This window comes from Myotis nattereri, assembly GCF_964212035.1.
Source record: "Myotis nattereri genome assembly, chromosome: 5".
Lineage (NCBI taxonomy): Eukaryota > Metazoa > Chordata > Mammalia > Chiroptera > Vespertilionidae > Myotis > Myotis nattereri.
In genome coordinates, this window is record NC_138080.1 from 32,954,498 (window position 1) to 32,975,778 (window position 21,281).

At 45.8% G+C, this 21,281-nt stretch overlaps 1 protein-coding gene across 3 annotated transcripts in view; it reads left to right on the plus strand.

Annotated features, from left to right (window-relative positions):
- Positions 1–21,281, plus strand: part of PTK2B (protein tyrosine kinase 2 beta) — a 123,463-nt gene that overhangs the window by 73,499 nt on the left and 28,683 nt on the right. For all 3 annotated transcript variants that reach the window (XM_081091626.1, XM_081091625.1, XM_081091627.1), the window contains 3 exons: positions 201–441; positions 19,218–19,396; positions 19,896–19,983. In XM_081091626.1, the coding sequence (XP_080947752.1) occupies positions 238–441; positions 19,218–19,396; positions 19,896–19,983 (471 nt within the window). In that variant the 5' untranslated portion in view covers positions 201–237. The remainder of the gene's footprint in view (positions 1–200; positions 442–19,217; positions 19,397–19,895; positions 19,984–21,281) is intronic.

Genomic DNA, 21,281 nt, shown 5'->3' on the forward strand with positions numbered 1-21,281 from the left:
GGGTTTTAAATGGTACCCGGATGTTTATGCAAACGGATGCTTTGTGTTTCAGCTTCCCCCAGTGCCTTTAAGGGAGGTTTCTGGGACTGGGAGAAGGTGTTGTTTGCGTGGGTCTCAGCTCCTTGGGTGCTGTCCCTGGGGGGTGAGGCATGTGGACCTACACGGCTCGCTTCAGGGCTGTCTCTCTGCTGTCTCCGCAGGATTGCGATGTGCTGGTCCTAGCTGCTGTCTGAGAGGATGTCTGGGGTGTCCCAGCCCTTGAGCCGAGTAAAGGTGGGCACGCTATGTCGGCCGGAAGGCCCCCCAGAGCCCATGGTGGTGATGCCAGTAGATGTGGAAAAGGAAGACGTGAGGATCCTCAAGGTCTGCTTCTATAGCAACAGCTTCAACCCGGGGAAGAACTTCAAACTGGTTAAATGCACTGTGCAGACTGAGATCCGGGTGAGTGTGGCAGGCGGTGCCTGCTCCGTCCGTTTGTCTGTCTCGCCCTGTCCTTCAGAGCAGCTGAGTGGCCCTCCTTCAGCCTAGCAGGCTCCCCGGTTGCCACCCTGCGCTGGGGGCACCAAGGGAGAAGTTCTCAGCCTGCAGAGCCAGGCTCCTCTCCAGGAGCAACCTGCCTCACTAGTAGCCTGGGGAACAGGTTTTATAGCTTTCGTTAGAACCCCAGATCATTTACTTGGTCTTTGATTCAACTCATTAAATATACACTGAGCGGCCAAATTATTATGACCACCCCATCAGTACAAGGAAGTGAATTAGTTATGCAAATAATAATAATAATAATAATAATAATAAACCCTTGAGAATATTTGCTTAGGAAGTTTTCAATATTCAGTATTTTTGGAAGTGTCAATGAAGTACTGATGGAGTGGTCATAATAATCTGGCCGGTCATAATAATCTGGCCACTCAGTGTATATGATATTTGAGTTTCTGCAAGAGATATAAGAGCCCCCACCCTCCAAAAGTTTACACTCTGATGGAGTTGGAATTAGGGAGATACACATGTGATGGAATTGAAAATAGAACAAAAATGGTACAAGACATGTGCTGGGTGCTCAGATCAGGAGCTGGTGGGGGCATTTAGAGGATGTTAATGAACTAGAGATGCCCTAGAACAGGTGAATGCTGGCAGACCCTTTCTGAGGCAATACTTCAATTGATTGGCTCATTCTCATCCCGGGCCACGGAATCTGTTTTGCAAGTCCAGGTGCCCATCGTCATGAGGACACCTGGGCACCAGGAAACCAGTTCAGCTCAACCACACGTATAGGAACTTGTCATCAGAAACAGAGTTACAATACAGTGATTGAAATGCCTACATTTATTAGACAATTACCATGTACGGCCTGGATCAATTCCTCTACAAACATTATCTCACTGAATCTTCCCAATGACCTCATGAGGTAGATACAATGAGGACATCCCTTTTTACTGCCCAGAATATTCCTTTCTGATGATGCAAAAGAAAGCTGAATTGGTTCTCAAAAGGTTGTTTCCTTGAACAAGGGAAGCAGGGGACTTTTGGGAAAACTAACCAGGTCTGAGAAAGCTGGATGAATCCTCTCCAATCCTCTCCTTACCAATCCTTCCCCTGTCCTAAAAGTCAGCATCCCCCAAACTCAGTGAGTGTCTCTTCGGATTGGTGCTGGCAGCACAGAACCTCTGCACATCTGTCTGCTTGGCTGCCTTCCATCTATTACAGCACATGCTATGCTTCAACACACCAGAGCAGAATGTAATTGATTAGGTCACTGCCTTGGCCAGTTATCACAATTGATTATGGTTTGGTTACTCCCTCTGTTTCCTGTAACTGATTGGATTAGGGCCTTATTTGCTCATCTCATGGTTCCGGATATGTAGGTACAACTGTGTCCTTCGAGTAAGCCCTGGACACCTTCTTCCAGAAAGGTGTTTTCATATCTCCTTAACTCTCTCCTTCTGGAGCCTTCCTTTGGGTGTGTCGTCTTTACAGATAGCTGATGCCACCCACTGTGGGTTCTGCTGGTGTAATTTCCAGAAGTTAACCTGATCTCCAAATTTGGGGGCACCTTCCTGACTTTCTACTGAAAACCAGAGAGCATCTGGATGGTCCAGACCAGAATGTGTTCTGTGGAGTTAGTGCAAAGGGACCGGAAGGATAGGCAGATTGGAAGCCAGCTCTGTGGAGAGCAGAAGGCTTTCCACGAGGCGGGAACAGCAAGAACAAAGGCAGAGAGGCTGCTAAACAGTGAGTAGTTCTGTTTGGCTGGAGCATGGCTTATATTTAGAAAAGTGTATAAAGTCAGGATCAGAAATGAAATGTTGACGGCAGATAAGAAAGGGTGTGGAATATCAGGCTGAGGAACGTGGACTTGTTCAGGCACCAGGAAGAATCACACAGTTTTTAAGCCGGGGAGAGGCTTTCCTAGAGCTGCCTGATGTCTTGCTGGGCAATGAGACCCAAGTTTAAGAAAATGGCTAGCACCCGAGGCACTATCGAGGGTTATGAGAAAAGAGATGGAAAACTAAGAAAGATGTGGGGCCTTCTAGGAATTTATGTCCAAGCCTTCTTGTTTTTCCTGTTTCCAATCCTGCAGGCAAGATATCACCTATTTATTACAAGTAGCCATGAAAGCCACCTAGACCTTGAGCCAAATACTGCTTTCTATTTATTGTTTTTATGGCCTTAGACCCAAGACCCAACCAATCTGGCTTCAGTTTCCTCATTGGGGATTGTGCCCACAGGTGGCCTTGTTGTAAGGATTAGAGATGATAAGTGAGAAACACCTACAAAGAGTAGGAGCTCGATCATTGGAAGCTATTGATTGTGTGGCCATTAGGTCGTTACCCTGCTCAGGAATCTCCAAGAGTTTCTTTTGGTGTTTATCCACTTATCTGTCATATTTTCAAATAGAGAAGTAAGATGATCAGATTTGTGTTTTGAATAGTCCATAGTTTCCTGCAAGATATTAGGAAATGTGTCCTGGAAAAGGAGTTTTATGGTCAAAGAAGTTTGAGAGATGCTTGCTTAAACAATTCTGAACAGATTTCTTTGCAAGAAGACTTATCAGAGCATTAAATATGCTGATATGCATAGTGGATCACTAAGAAAGGACCACAGAGGGGCTGTTTCCTTTAGCCAGTTCTTAATGGCCTAAGAACGCCTACTTTTAAAAGTTGGACCACTAGTTCTCTGGAAAAATCATTTAGGAAGCTCTTTTCCCTAAACTTTGATAGCAGTACAAAAAAGGCAGGAGAGAGGAAAGGTTGGTGAAAGGCAATTGGGTTAGGAAGCTGTGGCCACAGAGCTGGTGGGAAATGAGGAGGGCTTGAACTAAGGGAGTAGTATTGGGAACACAGACAAGCCAATAAATCTGAGTACATCCAAGGAGGCAGAATCAACAGAATTTGATGATTACCTAGGTGTAGGAAGGGAGATAAAGGAAGGAGACTGGATGACTCAAGCTTTTGCTTGGGCAACTGAATGGGTGATGGTACCATTCATTGAGCTAACAGAGAAAGGGTGTTCTGAGATTTCAGCTTTAACATGTGTTGTGTTTATTAAAAACACCCTCATGGAGGAAAGTGGACCTGGAGCTCAGGAGGGAGAAAAGACCTACAGTTGAAGATTCAAGAGTCAGTAAGCAACGGATACCATGTGAATGGATAGAATCACCCACAGAGAATGAGTAGAGCAAGAGAAAAAGAGTTTCAATGAGGAAACCTTGGGAAATCACTTCTTAGAGGCTGGTAGAGAAGGAAGAGCAGGTGAAGGAAAAAGATAAATCATCCAGAGAAAGATAAAAATAAACAAAAGAACAGGCAGGGGAGACAAAAGTAGAAGAAAATTTGAGGAAAGAGTGGTTAATAGTGTCAGACACTCAGAAAGGTCAAATCAGATAAGGCTAAAAATAGGTTTATTCGACTCAGTAAGAAGTGCAATAATGACTTTTTGCTAGACATCTTCAGTGGAGAGATGGGGGCAGAAGGCATTGTGCAGTCAGAGAGATAATGAGTATAAGCAACATTTCAGAGTTTTACCAGCAGAAGCTCCTGAAGTGGTAAGGCAGAGGGCAGGTCTGAGGCTAAAGAATGGCCAAGATTGGCTATTTAAACCACATTCACGATTTTGGATTTTACCCCATCTCTTGTGGGAAGTCACTGATACCCTTTAAGCGTATGAATGATGCCAGATTGCATTTTTAAAAGATCACTTGGGTCACATAGTGGCAAATAGATTGGAAGAAGGCAAGAATGGATGTGGGGAGATGTTAGGTGGTATTGCAGTAATTCAGATGATGGTATCTTAGATTGGGATGTAGCCATGGTGATGATAATGATGGTGATAATGATGTTTGTGATGGTGTTGTTGGTGATGGTGGTGGTGGTGGTGACAATGATGAGATGATGGTGATGAGGATTGATGTGAGGTGGTGATGATGATGATGGTGATGATGATGGTGGTGATGGTAATGCTGCTGCCAAAGGTCAAGGTGATGGTGGTGATGATAGCAGCTAGCACTTTTGAAAGCACAGCTTATGCATTATCCTACTGACTTCTCAAAAAACCCCTATGAAGCACATACTGTTATTATTATCTCCATTTTGTATACAAGGAAATAAGGTCCAGAGGAGTTAAGCAAGTTGCTAGTTAAGTGGTAGGACCTATTTTCAAAGCCAGTCAACCCACCTCCAGAGTTTGCACTCTTAACCACCATGGTGTATGGAGAGAAGTAATTGTAATGCAGATAATTCAGGAGGTGGAAATGAAAGGTTTTTCTGATGGACAAGAGATACAGGAATGAAGAAGAAGGTGTCAAGACTGGAAGCCCTGGTACAGGTGGACAGGGCCCCACTTCCTAAAATGAAGAACACTTGAGGAGAAACTAACTGGGGAGTGGGGCGTTCACAAGTTCAGTTTTGGACCTGTCAGAGCAATTGCGATGCTCTAACATTTTCATGTGAAAATGCTGAGTAGACTCTTTGATACATGATTCTTGAAGAAAGAACTGGGCTAGAGATAGGCATTTGAGTGTTGTCAGCCTTGGCAGAGTGGTTGAAGCCATGGCTGTGGGTGAGATCATTTATGAAAGAGTCCTGAATAATATCATCATTCATTTCACAAGTATGTGTTGAGTGCCCCATGTACCGGCACCATGCTTGTTATGACATACCCCCAAACACAGACGCACTCCCTGCTTTCATGGAGCGTCCAGGCCAAAGGTGAGCCTGACAGTGACTCACACTGATGAATGAACCTTTACAAGTGGAGGCAAGTACTCTGACAGGAAGAAAGAGGTTCTGTGAGAGGAGAGAGTACAGAAGAGCTGGCCCAAAGTCGAGGAATAGCTTTGCTATTCAAGGGCTAATTGTGGACACTGCATCCAGGCCTAGAGGTCCATACCCAGCTTCCCTGCCTGAGGCTCTCCTCCTAGAGTGGCCCCTCCCACCCCTGCTTCCTGCCCTCTTCTTGCACTTTCCTTCCCTAGCTGGGCTTTGTTCTTTGACGGAACTTTCTACTTTCAGCTACATATCTTCTTTCACCATCTCTCCATGCTCAAAACGCTGCCAGCCCTTTCAAGCTCGCCAAGCACGTGTCCTTCCATATGAACACTCTTGAAGTTCCGGCACCCCCATCTCGCTGTGTTTGATGAAATAGAAGCAATCAAGAACCACCTTGGCATGGTCCATTGGTAGCACATTTCCAAATCATAGTTACTCCGTGCATACTTGCTGAATTCATGTGTTTCTTTTATTCTCCATTTTTTTTTCTATGCAAATACAATAGCCTCATGATGCTTTCTCTGTGTTGTTAAAAGCTGGGTGAATAAGTGCTGGCCCTTGTCCTTAGGACAGGTGTTGAAGAGAATTAAGCAATGTGCTAAATCTGTCTCTTCTTGATTTTTCATTTCCCCTTTTGTTTGATATTCATGGGAAATTGTGTTTGTTTGGGAGCTCAGAATCTCTATAGCAAGTGGAGGCTTCTAGCACTATATATTTCTCTCACATGCTAATTTGCTTGTCTGGGAAAGGGGTTAAGATAACACTTTGTAAACAACCAGCGGAGTGCCACCCAGACATGCCCACACAGGGCATCTCTCTGACTCTTACAGCCTCTCTTTCATACTCTCTCTCTCCACCCCCCTGCTGTCTACCCACACTCTTCTCCTTTCTCTTTCCTCTTCACTTACTCTCTTCTAGGGTGTGTTGGATAGGTTGGCCATGTGTCCTGGTTTGTCTCGGACAGTCTTAGTTTACACACACTGTCTAGGGATGACTGTTAACAGCGCCCCTGCCAATCTCAAGAGCATCATGATTCTGGGGATAAATTATATGGTCATCTACTTCTAAGCGCCGTATTTGCTCCTTTCTCTGCCTCACACTGACTTGCTGGCTCATGGTGTTTTCTCTCTCTGGCTAACTCCAGCTGACCTACTCTCTGCAGGGGTCCATCTCTGTCCATCATCGGATCATCTGTGCCACACAAGGAGGATCTTAAGCAGAAAAGCAGGCACTTGTCTGTGATATGGTGTGGTTCCCAGGGTGCAGGCAGGACCCCCACATCCAAGACCCTGTTCCTCAGCCAGCCTCTTTCATGCTGGAAAGCCACATTCACCCTCATTTTGTCTTGAAGCATCACCCCGCTCAGAATCCATTTACATTCCCGGGAGGGGATGACTGAGACATCCCGTGCTCTTTCCGCCAGGTCCAGTTGTGTCCCCTCCCCTCAAAACAAGGCTCCCAGGCTGCAGGGGTGTCTGGTGCGTGTCACTTGCCTGATGTGTAAGGAGGGCAGAATCCAGTCCCAAATGTAGCCTGTTCTGCACACTTGTACTCACTGCCCTCCCTAGTAAATCCAGGTCACACAACACATTCCAGATCATTCCCAGAGAAGCAGATTTCAGATACTGTGGCCCATTCTGCCCTATACTCATTAGAAAATCATCCCATTTAGTTTATTGTTTAAATCTATCCCTTAACCAGACACGGGGTGTGATGGGCTGGATGTTTGTGTCTCCCACCCCCAATTCCTATGTGGAAGCCCCAGTGTGATGGTATTAGGAGGTGGGGCCTGTGGGAGGTGATTAGGTTTGGATGAGGCCATGAGGGCTCCCATGATGGGATTAGTGTCCTTGAAAGAAGGTGAAGAGACGAGAGCGCTCTCCCCGCCATGTGAGGACACAGCAAGGAGGCTGCCATCTACCAATGAGAAGAGAGCCCTCACCAAAAGCCAAATCTGCCAGCACCTTGGGGTGGGACCTCACAGCCTCTAGATTCAACGATGAGAAATAAATGCTTGTCATGTAGGCCACCCAGTCTCTGGTATTGTGCTATAGCAGCTGGAGCTAAGACACCCAGCCAACCGCTCCTTGTGGTCAGAAGAGCAGCCTCCAGCCCACAGTGCATCCGCTCAGGTTCTGTGTTTCCAGAACCAACCTGCTGCCCTCCTGCAGATGCCACTAGGAGGAAGACCACTAGGTTGAGGTGCCAGAGGGGAGGAAGGCATGATTCCCTGTCCTGGGAAGTTACCGTTTCTAAAAGAAAGGTCACCCTAAAGAGAATAAATGAAGCCAGCCCAGGCCAGCCCCCCACATGTGAGAGTAGTCTCTGAAAACCTGAGAAGAAAGGGTTCAGCCAAGAAACCACAAACTGATACCACAGAGACACAGAGACACTCGCAGTGATACAAAAAGAGGTGCATTCGCAAGGACCGTCTCCGTGCTGCACCCCCTCCCCGTTTCCTGTGTGTGCTCACAGGCCAGCGCACTTACCCACAGACGTCTGCAGATGGGGGCCCGAGGCACACGCAGAGTTCCGGGCCTCTCTTTGTCTGCATGACCGCATTCATTACATCGACAAATTAGCAGTCAGGTGCCCATGCTTACATTTCTATTTTTAATCTGGCAGTTGCCTTGCTGTCCTGGTTAGATAGAGTCTTTTTATCACATCAACATGAATGCTTTCAGAGTGGGATTAGTGATGCTAACTTTTACTATTTTGTTCATCCATCACTTTTTAAAAAGTTATCCCTTAGGTGTGTTGAGAATGCAGAACTTGCCTAGCTATTGTACTTGGTTCCTAGGGCTGAAGTAACAAATGACCAACAAACGGGTGGCCTAAAACAACAGGAACACATTCTCTCACAGTTCTGGATGCTGGAAGCCCAATCTTGAGAGGTCGGCAGGACTGTGCCACCTCCAAGGCTCCATGGGAGGAATCCCCTTTGCCTCCTCCAGCTTCCGGTGGCTCCTGCTTCCTTGGTTTATGGCTGCCTCTGTCTGCACATCCCCTCTCCTCTTCTCTCTGTGTGTCTTTCATAAGGACACGTCATTGGATTTAGGAGCCACCCAGACAGTCCAGAATGATCTCATCTTGAGATCTTTAACTTAATTACATTTGCAAAGACTCTTTTTCCTAATGAGTTCACATCACAAGTTCCATGGGTTAAGGCAGGGGTGGGAACGTCTGGCCCGTGGGCCATCTAAGGCCTGAAAAATCATTTGGTCTGGCCCTGTCAAGGTATTAGGGATGAATTAATTAAATGTTTGACTAAATATAGCAGGCTAATTTTGAAGTTCATAATTTTGTATGGCCTTAGCTCCATTTAAATATCCAAATGGCCCTTGGCAGAAACAAGTTCCCTACCCCTGGGTTAGGGCATGGGCATATCTTTTAGGTTCCACCATTCAGCCCACTTTTCAGCCATCAGGATCAGTGTGTGTCGCTGGTACCCCCATTCAGCTGTAGACAGACCTGTGTATACAGTATGCAGGTGAACAAGCAATTTGCACACCTCTGTACATGCACAATGAAGCTCAGGACTCTACTGGGAAATGACCACAGAGCACAGGCTGATGAAAGTCGCTTTTCCCCACTGCTGCTCGGGGGTCTCAGTTGCCAGGCCATTCTCACCATCTCTGTTCTCTCAGTGAATTGTGTCTCGGGGTACAGACCTCAGAGTCATTCTTGGATTCTTTTCTCTCACATTCTGTATTCAATCCTTCAGGAAATCCTGTCAACCCTGCCATCAAAACATATCTGGATTCTAACCACTTTCTTCTTACCATCTCCATGGCCTCTACCCTGGTCCAGGCCATTAGCATCTCTTACCTATCGCTTCCCAACTGCTTCTCCCCTTATCCCCCTGTGGTTCATTCTACAGGTAGCAGCTATGGTGATTTTCAAAACACAGGTCAGTTAGAGGGATATATTTGAGGTATAGCTTAGATCACATCACTGCTTTACTTTAAACTCTCCAATGGTCCTGTCTCACTCAAAATAAAATCCAAAGTCCTTACTTTGGTCTACAACAGAGGTCAACAAGCAATGGCCTGCAGGCCAAATATGGCCCACCACCTGTTGTTGCCAATAAAGTTTTATTGGAACACAGCCATACTCACTTGTTTACATATTGTCTAGGCCTGCTATTGAGCTACAACAGCAGAGCTGGGTAGTTGTGACATAAGCCATATGGCCCACAATGCCTAAAGTATTTCTACCTGGCCCTTTACAGAAAACAAGCCTGGCCTAGCTTTCTCCCCTCACTTCCCTTCATGCCCTCTCCGCCCCAGCCCCACTGGCCTCTTCACAGCTGCTTACATGCACCAAGCACACTGGGGCCTCCCAAATGCCTGCCTTGGGGCTTCTATGCTCTCCGATCCCTTTACCTGGGCGACTCTTTCCCTACAAGGTCACTTCTCTTCTCCTTTCTTCCTCTGGGGATCTATACAAATGCCACCTTCTCAGAGAGGTCTTTGCTGGCCACCTCATGTAAAATAGCAGCCCCCTGTCTTTCTGGTGCCTTGACCTTCTTTGTGTGTCTTAATTCCATATCTCAAGTCCAAATTCCAGTGGAAGAGAAAGAGTTTCTGAATGACCTGGTATGTTCTGGGGGTGCCCGGGTCTGTGGCAGCAAATGCCCAAGAGATGCTGTGAATAGGGCAGGCAGGTGGGTTTCTGTAACTGCTACATCAGGGTTCCCAGATGAGGCAGATGATCTGGGTCACGGAAGAGTTTTTAAAATACCTGGTTGCCAAGTCCCATCCCAAATTCACTGCATCAGAATCTCAGGGGTGCTGGGACCCATTGCTGCCCCACCTCTGCCTGCGGGACACCCAGCTGGCCCACGCTCTCCGGGAAAGGATTATCAGCAATCCTGGATGGTGGAGAGCTCCAGAGTAGAAGGTCATTGGCTTAGAGTCTGAGAACTCACAAGGTAGTGAGTCTGGAAGGGTCTATGAAAGGGTGACAGAAGAGGGCTGGATGGGCCGAAGGGAAGAGAAAGTCTGTAGATGGGCATTGCGTGGTTGGAGGTGGTGCCATAGCACTCCCATTGTCATCATTCTAGCACTTGTCTGTCTCAAAGCAGAAGTGGCCTCCTGTCTTATTCAACACTGTATCCCCAGTGCCTACATAGAGCCTAACCCAGGAGATATGCAGGAGATATTTGTAGAATGAATGAATGAACTGATGCCTAGAGAGCACTCAAATGAGACCAGTAATCTCCTACATCACTTAATATAAAGACCAAATAGGAAGTTAACCAGAGGGAAGATTAGCAATCATAAGTGATAAAGTATAGGAGGGTTAATAGAATTTCAGCTGGTTTAAAATAGAATTCCTTGTATGTTCTTGAGTAAGTCACCTGACCTCCTTAGGTCTCAGTTTCTTTGTTTAAAAACAGTCAATTTAAGTGATCTCTAAATTTACTTAAGGCTCTAAAATTCCAGTCTAAGTTTGTTTTTGTTTTTTAAATATATTTTATTGATATTTTACAGAGAGGAAGGGATAGAGAGGGATAGAAAGTTAGAAACATTGATGAGAGAGAAACATCGATTCAGCTGCCTCCTTGCACACACCCTACTGAGGATGTGCCCACAACCAAGGTACATGCCCTTGACCAGAATCGAACCTGGGACCCTTCAGTCTGCAGTCTGATGCTCTATCCATTGAACCAAACCAATTAGGGCCCAGTCTAAGTTTTATGAGCTTAATAAACATTTGAACATTTGAGTATCTATATAGTTGTAGATTTTATTTTTTAATTAATATTATTATTTTTGTTAATCTTCACCAATGGATATTCTTTCCATTGATCTTTAGAGAGAATGAAAGGGAAGAGGGGGAGAGAGAAACATTGATGGGAGAGAGACACATCGATTGGTTGCCTCCCACATGTGCCATGCCCAGGGCTGGGGACTGAACCTGCAACCCAGGTTTGTGCCCTTGACCTGAAATTGAACCCAAGACCCTTTGGTGCATGGGCTGACACTCTAACCACTGACCAACACTAGCCAGGGCTAGATTTTATTTTGGGGGCTATGCCAGTAAGGCCTGCTTTTACATCTGATCTTCTAGTCTCTAGAAGGCAAAATATCTGTTCAACTTAGCTTTCATCAAGACCTGGGTGAATTTCGGCGATTCTTTTGCTCTCTGGCCCTGTGACATTTACTGTCTAGTCAGCATTTTTATTTTAGAGTTGTATATTTTTCAGGGATTTTATTCACCTCTTAAAAACTGAGCTTATCAGGAGGATGTGACGTCCCCACTTGCTAGCACATGAGCCAAGCACGTAGGCATAAGCTATGGCATGTGTCTCAGTTGGAAGATGATGTCTGCTCCTATTATTTCACTATGAATTTTTCATGCCTAATCTGTGAAACCAAGCTTATCATAGCTAAACTTAAACATTTATTTTTGAAGAGATTTCTTACAATTATAAAATGAATATATGCACAGTATACTACAGACCAATATTGCTCATGAACATATGTACAAAAATCCTTAACAAAATATGAGCAAATCAAATCCAACAATATATAAAGTGAATACATGTTCATTTGATAATAATAATACATTTTCTTTAGCACTACTCTATGCAGAGCCCTATGCTAAGTTCCTAATTGGTATCATCATCTCATTTAATCATCAAAAGAACCCTATGAAAGAGGAATATTTTTACATTTTACAAATGACCAATCAGAGAAGTTAATTTGCCCAAAGTCACAAAGCACATCAGAGATGAAACAGTTTCGGACTCTGAGGCCATTCTCCTAACTATTACATTATATACAAAAGTTCAAACACAGGAAACCTGGGAGAATAAAAATCTACATGTACATAATTGCACTAACCCAAGACAACACTGTACACATTTTGATATATTTCATTCTAAAATAGCTTTTTTCTGCTTCTATCACTGCATACTTTGTATATGATTTCCTATCCTATAGATCCCGTTTATTATAATAGAAACAAGACGTCCAAGAGTTGAGTGATGCACGGAAATTGCCTTAGAAGGTGGAGGGGGCCAGTGTCACATGCTTATAATTTAACATCTGCTCTTTTTACTTATACCACATGTTATCTAATCCCACCCATAATCACATGACTGAAAGGGTGTTTTCCCCATTTTACAGATGGGGAAATGGAGGTCAGGTACCCAGGTCCTGTAGACTCCGAAGCCTGTGGTGGTGTCAATCACCATACTCCTGATCTCTTGAAGATTTTGGATGGTAGTTCACTATCCTTCAAAACCCCAGTTTGTGATGCAGGGAGCTGGCCACTATTCATTTCCTCAAATAGTTGAGGGCTTTCCTTGTGCCAGGCCTAGGCTTGGAATTGGGCATGATATCATATGTAAGGCTTGGCTTCTGACCTTGATTTGAAAGGTTAGGAAGACAAATATGGCCAATTGTTTTAGTTCTAATTGGTTAATGTCTATATTAGTTTCTTAGGGCTGCCATAACAAAGTACCACAAATGAGGTGACTCGAAACAGCAGAAGTTGGGCTGGGATGCTCTGAAGCTGGAGACTAGAAGTCCGAGATCAAGGCATCAGCAAGGCCACGCTCCCTCTGAAACCCTACAGTGGTTCTCAACCTTCTGGCCCTTTAAATACAGTTCCTCATGTTGTGACCCAACCATAAAGTTATTTTTGTTGCTACTTCATAACTGTAATGTTGCTACTGTTATGAATCATAATGTAAATATCTGATATGCAGGATGGTCTTAGGCAACTCTGTGAAAGGGTCGTTCGACCGCCAAAGGGGTCACGGCCCACAGGTTGAGAACCGCTGCCTTAAGAGAAGGATACTTCCTTACCTCTTACGAGCTGCTGGTGGCTTGCTGGCAATCTTCAGCAGTCCTTGGTTTGTAGACACAGTACTCAAATCCTCCATTTTCCCCTGACATTCTTCTGTGTTCAATTGTCCCCTTTTTATAAGGACGTCAGTCATATTGGATTGGAACTACCCCAATGACCTCATTGTAATTTGATTAGTCTGTAAAGACCATATTTCCAAATATGGTCACATTGTAAGATCCTGGCTATTAGGACTTCAACATGTCTTTTTTTCTACTAGCCTGGCTGGTGTGGCTCAGTGGTTGAGCATCGGCCCAGGAACCAAGAGGTCATGGTTCTATGCCCAGTCAGGGCACGTGCTTGGGTTGCAGGCTCGATCCCCGATGTGGGGCGTGAAGAAGGCAGCTGATCAATGATGTTTCTTCTCATAGATGTTTCTATCTCTCTATCCCTCTCCCTTTCTCTCTCCCTAAAAATCAGTTTAAAAATGGTATCTTACAAGATGTGTGTGCAAAGGTCTTCGGGTATTCTGAGGAGGAAACAAACGCTTTAAGGTGAGTCAGGAAGGGCTTCCCAGAGGACCTCACAGTGCTGATTGGGTTTTAAAGGATAACTGGAAGCTCCCCTGGACGAGAGGACAGGAGGGAGCAGGGAGCCAGGGGTCCTCCAGGCCTGAAGAGCACGCTGTGCTTGGATGAGAAAGAGGAATTCTGGGAGGCTGGAACTTAGAGCACAGCGTGGATGCGAGTGGGAGCTGAGACTGGAAAGAGCACGTGGAGGAAACTTCCAAAGGGCCTTTTACGCCTCATGCTAAAGAGTTTGGATCTCACCCTAGCATGGAGAAAGTGAGGAACCAATGAGGATTTTTGACAAAAAGTCACCTGTTCGAAAATGCCCTCAATCTCAACGTGACACCTTTTAAAATAGAATGCAGGCAAGACTTTTTGAAATGAAGGCTTTGATTTATTAAAATTTTAAATTCAATCATTTCTAAAAAGAGGAGCATTTTGACTTCATAGCAAAAAGTAAGGAGTTAAATTAAGCCTGAAAGCAATTTGAAGGCCTGTGCCTCAGATGGGGTCCCACGAAAGTAGATCTGTTTGCATGTATGAAGCGTGTTATGAATACTCTGGTGAAACTCACCTGGGGGAGTGGGGGACGCAGGATGGGCAGAGGGAGAAGTTGGGCTGTGATGCTCCGAAGCTGGGATGGCCCAGCAGAGCTGTCCTAATTGGGATGAACGGACAGGGCCTTTACACCCCTGAAATGGTGACCAGGCACTGGATGCCGGCTGCCCCCAGTAAGAGGTGTGACATTAGTAAAGGTGAGGCCAATTCTAATGGAAGGTGGGAGGCAGGAGGTCCCAGTTATGATATTTCTAAAAACTCAGCCACTAACGTGAAATATATTTTATAAGCTCAAGAATAAAAAAAATTAGGTATTTTATTGATTTTTAGAGAGAGAGAGGAAGGGAGAGGATAGAGAGATAGAAGCATCAATGAGAGAGAAACATCATCGATCAGCTATTCCTGCACACCCCGCACCAGGGATTGAGCCCACAACTCGACCATGTGCCTTGACAGGGAATCGAACCATGACCTCTTGGTTCATGGGTCGACACTCAACCACTGAGCCTCATAGCCTGGGTGGTATTTTGTTTAAATAAAAGGGTGGACCTAAGAAAATCATGAGACTATAGCGATTACTAAAGAAGTTATAAAATGTAGCTGAGCTATAAGGATAGACTATTAGGTCAAAGGAACAGAAAAAGAGGTGAGAAACATCCCCACACATATAGTCACCTAATGTTAGACATCTTTGTAAAAACTAATTAATTTTAAGCCATTCCTCATGCTATATACAGAAATTAATTTCTGACGGGGAACATGTGGCTAAGTACCAATAAAGGAAGAGAAAGTGGATTGAGTAACTAATTGCTTGGGTGACCTTTTTTGGTGACCTTTTTGGGGGAGAAATTACCATGGGTATGGGGATAAGCATACAATCCTTCTTTGTTTCTGACCTAAAAGAGGAAATGCCAGAGAAGAGGGAGAGAGGCAAAGGCAGTTTGGGGTCTTCACACTACTTGATAAAGACAATAAATCAATGTTAACCAAGCAGGAAGGAAAGCCATAGAAATCCCACTGTTTGCAATAAAGCACCAGTCGCTGTGAGCCACAGGCATACTGAGGGCCTGCTTTTCAGTAGCTCTCTTATGAGCAGACGTAAAGGTTTTCTTGTAGCAAAAAAGAATCTTGGTCTTATCTAACTGTCAACTGATAAAAGTAAGGCAGCTTTTTATTTTTCCCTATCATGTTACATATGGCAATTTAGTAAGAAGGTAGACACCTTATACTGCTGTTTTTAAAAGTGATTTATTAATCCTATGTAATAAAAGCATAATATGCAAATTGACTGAATGGCAGAACTACCGGTTGGCCAGGGGCAGAGCTGGCAAGCAGGTGGCGCCAGGCCAGCCAAGGCACGTGCCAGTGGGCAGAGGGAGGGGATGGCAATGGAGGCGGTGGCAGCAGAGGGGTGATGGTGGAGCAGGGCCGGCTGCTGGCCGGTGCCAGTGCCATCCCCTGATCAGCTCGCCTGGTTGCCTCCCACAGAGGAGGCCGGCAGCAGCGGTGGGTGCGGGACGAGCGGGCCTAAGCAGTCAGTTGGACATCCCCTGAGGGCTCCCAGACTGTGAGAGGGCGCAGGCTGGGCTGAGGGGACCCCCCCACCTCCACTCCAGTGCACGAATTTTCGTGCACCAGGCCTCTAGTAGAGACAGAAATATTAACTCATTAAAGGCAAACTGAGCTGTGGGTAGAGGGCTGATTTTGGTGCTCCCACCATTTGCTTGAGGAGCTGTGTGAATATTTGGGAATTGGCAGTAAAAGGTGAGGGAAGAAGGACTGATCCAAAAGCCTCCACAGTGAGATCATGTCAGACCTCAAATTTTTCTTCATTTAAACTGATTCCCATCCTGGCCAGTGTGCTCAGTTTGTTGAGCGTTGTCCCATGCACTGAAGGGTTGCTGTTTCCATTCCAGGTCGGACACATGCCTGGGTTGTGGGTTTGATCTTCGGTCAGGGTGCTTAGGGTAGGCAACCAATTTCTGTTTCTCACATCGATGTTTCTCTCTCTCACCCTCTCCCTTCCTCTCTCACTAAAATCAATTAAAATATTTTTTAAAAAACTGATTCCCTACCTCACTCTGGGACGTCCTCAATTTAAGCTACTTTCTCCTGCCTCACCACTAAACAGAAGCTCCCGAAGGGAGGGCTTTGTGTGGGCACCGGGCTCCTAACAATGCTTTGCAGAGTGAGTATGTCATAGATCGTCGCTGATGGTTTGCATGAAGGAATCATTCTGCAGCGTCACAAGACAAGAGTAGAGACAGCAGGAAGGGGGCTGTGGCTCAGGGAGTTTGTCATCCCATTAGAAGAAAATGTCAGAACTGGGGTTAGACAGGATTTGTGTGACTCGTGAGTTCTCTTTCTGTCACCTGTGATGGTTAACCTGGTTGCTGTCCAGGTGCACCTGAAGGATTGGTGCACTTCACAGTGCAATTCTGGAGCTAGCACTGACTTCACAAGTTGAGGGCACAGTCCCCTAGAAGACACCCCTTGTCAGACCCCAGTCTCAGATCCCAGGGTTCCCAGGCCACCCACACTTCTGACAAATTTGATACAAACTTAAGGGTTCCAGCGGGTCCAGGAATATACAATGCATTTAGTTGTCTAATCTCTTTGGTCTTCTCCAATCTAAAAGAGTTCCCAAGTCTGAAAGAGTACAGGCCTTTTATTCTATTTATCTCTGAGAAGACCCCCTCACCCTGGGTGTCATGACTAGGCTCAGACATGAACTTTTGGCAGAAATATCTCAGAAATAGTTGTGTTCTTGGATCAAGGGGAGAGACGTTCTGTTTAGCTGTCTACTTATGATGATGTTAGCACTGATGAGCTTTTGTGTCAGCCAGGTTTTCCTTGGTATATGATTAGTGTCTGAAGGAAGATATGCTAAGACCATGTCAATATCCTATTTATCATCAGACCTCAACCCGACAACTGTATCAACCATTGATGAATCATGCCCAAACCAACCAACACTATTTATTGCCAAGTGGTGATTTTCTATTTCCATCCCTTCTACATTTACTAGTTGGCATTCTACTGTAAGGAAAACATTTCCTTTTCATTTATTAGTTTGTTTGTTTATTTATTTATTTATCTATCTATCTCAGATTCCATTTTATTCAGTGGGGTGTAATCTATTCCTTCCTATCTTGAATATTTTAAAGCTTAGGTTGTCTCAGATTTGGCCAGTGCCAGACCCTGTAAGCTGATTCTGTTTCCTTGTTATACAGCCCCAACATTCTCCAATCTCTTCCCTTTTTTTCTAGCACAAAAAGATATTCCAGGATCATCATTTGCCCTAGCCCTGGAATCAGCCATTTCTTCCAGGAGCCCTGGATCTTTTTAGTGGAGAACGATATTTGGAAACTAAGATGCAGTGTTTGATATACAAATGACAATCAGGACATCATTGATCCTAGATTCTTTCAAAAGTAAAGCACTCATGATCTCTCTCTCTCTCTCTCTCTCTCTCTCTCTCTCTCTCTCTCTCTTTCCCCAATGGTTCTCTCTCGCCTTCCCCTCTCCATATTTCAAGTACTTTCTCTAACAGAAAGAAACCCATCTCCCATTATCCTCAATATATTTACTCCTTTGCTCAATCCTCCTGTATGTAACCAATCACCTAACCACTCCATCCATCTCCGCCCAGCCCCACCTCCTCCTTTGCTCTGATTCTGGCTTTGCAGCCACTACCAACCCCTCAGCCTCACTGCTTTGACCTGTGGCCATCCCACCACCTCCAAGAGAAGGGAAAAGAAAAAGACATAAAAAAGGTGAAGGAGAAGAAACCAGAGTTTTCTTTTGTTTTCCCAATCTTTCTTTGTTTTCACAAAAGCATCCGAATCTATACTGGATTGCTATATAGAAGTAGTGCTAGCATTTTTCTTAGTATTTACCTCATGTCAGATTCTGTCCTAAGGACTTTTTTCTAATTTAATCCTTAAAAAACCATTCAAAATAGGTGCTATTATTTTCTCTGTGTTATAAATGGTTGTATGTAGTCTTGGTGGCATACACTTTGCAAAGATATTCAACAGAGAGAAGTCATTGCCGGAGAGTTTTAAACGTTGCCTTTGAGGGTTCTCTGCTCCACCAGGAGTAGGCTGGGTTCTCCAGTTATGTATGGAACCACATGAGGAACTTGAGTTAAACTGGAGTCAATGTGATTCAGAACTAGGCACAGCCTTGTAGATGGGCTTCCAGGCAGCTGCCTAATTGTCCTCCTCTTAATACAGCTCTGGCTCTAGGCCAGGAAGCTATGGCATCAGGATGTCGGGCAGCCTGACTTCTGGTCAAGAAAGTAGGAATAAGGAGGGCACCTCGTTTCTTATCAACACTCCATTTCCTGTGGCCATGCTTCTTGTGTGGGGACCGTGCCACTTAACCCCTTAATGTGAGTCCTGTCCTTCTCTCTCGTCCAGCCCCACCATCCCACAGAGCAGCTTGGTCTAGTTGAAATCCTCAGAGTCCAGTGGGCCAGGGTTAAAAATCCCAGCTTAATTCCATGAGCTGTGTGGCCTCATCAGTTTCCTCATCAGCCACATGGGGGAGGTCACACCTACTTTCCTGTATTGTATGGATTGAATGAAGGAATCCATACATAATGAAGCAATGTATGCAAAGTGCCTAGAAGTGCCTATTGCAGACCCCTAGCAATGCCGATTAAATTGGAAACCACTCAAAGCATGCCTTTTACATGGTGGTTGCTCGGTAATGATTAATTGTTTGGTTGGAATGAAATGCAGAAGCACAGAATTCGTGCTCTTCACCTCGCTGCATTTTCTCCTTCGCTTCTGCTCTCTCCTCTTAGTTCCTCTGTCTCTGCCTCATTTTGCCAGTTTGTTCATTCATCACCTAGAGCTCACTGTGTCCAGGCCTTCCACTAAGGGCTAGAGAGTCACAGATGGCTAAAACATTAAGCCGGAACCTCACCCTAGAGAACCATACCTCCGGGGCTGCGTGAGGCCTGTGGGAGCCTAGAAGGAGGCGACTCTGAGTCATGCCCCTGTCTTCTCCTCCGCAGGAGGTCATTGCCTCCATCCTGCTGAGCGGGCGGATCGGGCCCAACATCCAGCTGGCTGAGTGCTATGGGCTGAGGCTGAAGCACATGAAGTCAGACGAGATCCACTGGCTGCACCCGCAGATGACAGTGGGTGAGGTGCAGGACAAGTATGAGTATCTACACGTGGAAGCCGAGTGGAGGTAGGAGAGGAGCCCTAGGCTCTCGAATGGGGGGAGAAGAGTGTGGGGTGGGGAGGCCCTGGAGGTGCTTCCTTGGAGCATTTCCCAACCCCTGAGAGTCTTCTAGAACATCTGAGTGACGTTTTAGGCTTAGTCCCCCTGCAGCGTCCAATGTGTGTCCTTGCCAAAGCTTAGCATGGGGTCACAACACATCCTCATTCAAGACAGGTACCTAGAAACATCCCAGGCAGGATGCTGTTGGTGCTGTGGAGAAGGAGGAAGAGAGTTCTGGGGGAAGGGTGAGCCAGGCCAGTGGCTGGTCCAAGGAAGTTGGGGGCCATAAAGATGAAGTGTGGGGAGTCAGCACCTATTGGCCACCCGTCTGTCCTCTGTGGTCCTCCACCCAACGAAAAGCCCTACATGGGTGGCCAGGAACCACAGGTGGCGGGTGAGATTGCATCTGCTTTGGCCAGCCCTACTCCTCCTTTACATACAAGGGAGTCTTAATGTCCTGTCCCAGGTATGACCTTCAGATCCGCTACTTGCCAGAGGACTTCATGGAGAGCCTGAAGGAAGACAAGACCACGCTGCTTTATTTTTACCAACAGGTGAAAAAGAACTCCTGCGCCCAGGTCCTATTACACCTTAAATGCCAAGTGTTAGCCAGGCTCTCCTAGGAGACGGGAGGACAAAGCCTTGGAGGTCCCAGTTCAGGAAATTTCTCTTGGGGACATTCCTTGGCCCCTGGTCAGCTGTGTAACTCGGCGTCTCTCACAGCTAATTACGTGCCAGCTAACCCCTCCCCAGACACTCACGGCTCCTCTTGGGCTTTCCTAATGGCTAATTACTGCCCAGGAGACCTGGCTGGTGAAGCAGGCAGAGCAGGTCTGCCATCTGACACACCTGGTTCCTCATCCAGCTCTGCCATTTTCTAAGCTGGTACCCTCTCTCCCCCGCACCCTTACCCCCCCCCCCCGCCCCTCACCGCCCCGCCCCCACCCCCCCACCCCAGGACTTAACCTTCATAAAGCTGTTTTCTATAAAATGGGGATGATGATGATGATGATGATGATGATAATAATAATACATACTTTATAGGGTTATATTATTGAGGACCAAATGATATTATTAACAATGTGCTGGTAAACCAGCTCTCTGAAGAAAAACAAAACAAAACATAGGACTTGCCGATTTCCATGGTGTAAATAGACCTGTTTCAAGCGACCGATGTGATATCAGCTTGCAAAATTTCAAAACATTTAATAACTGGCTTTCAATAGCTGTTTGGAGCGGCTCCAACACACCAACTATAGTGCATGTAAAGTTCCTAACACAAGACCTGGCACAGAGTGAATGCCAAGTAAACATCAGTTGCCATCGTTATGTTCTGCCTGATCTTAGCTCCCTCCTATATCTCTCTCCTGGTTTGCTGGAGACCACGCCAGACTTTTCTTGTACAGGATGACACCTGTCACTACTTACCAACAAGGCTTTGGAAAAATTACTGACTCCTCCCCCAAATCCCAGTTTTCATATCTCCAAAATGAGGAGTGGGGGAGGGGAATTGGAACTCCCTACCTCGCGGAGCCAATGGGAACATGTCTAAATCACTTCAAAAAACCCCGAAGACCTCAGCCTGTGGAGGCTTGGTCAGCGCTGCTCAGGCGTCTGGAGGGAGGCAGGGGGAGAGCGGAGGGTGAGCGTCCCCTTCTGCTCTTAATCTCCTGCTATGCATTTGTGCATGGCGGGCATGTGAGAGAGACAGGCAGGGTTGTGCTCAAGGCATCCTGGGGCCTCTGCTTAGGGCAGTGATGGTGAACCTATGACACACGTGTCAGAGGTGACACGCGAACTCATTTTTTTGGTTGATTTTTCTTTGTTAAATGGCATTTAAATATATAAAATA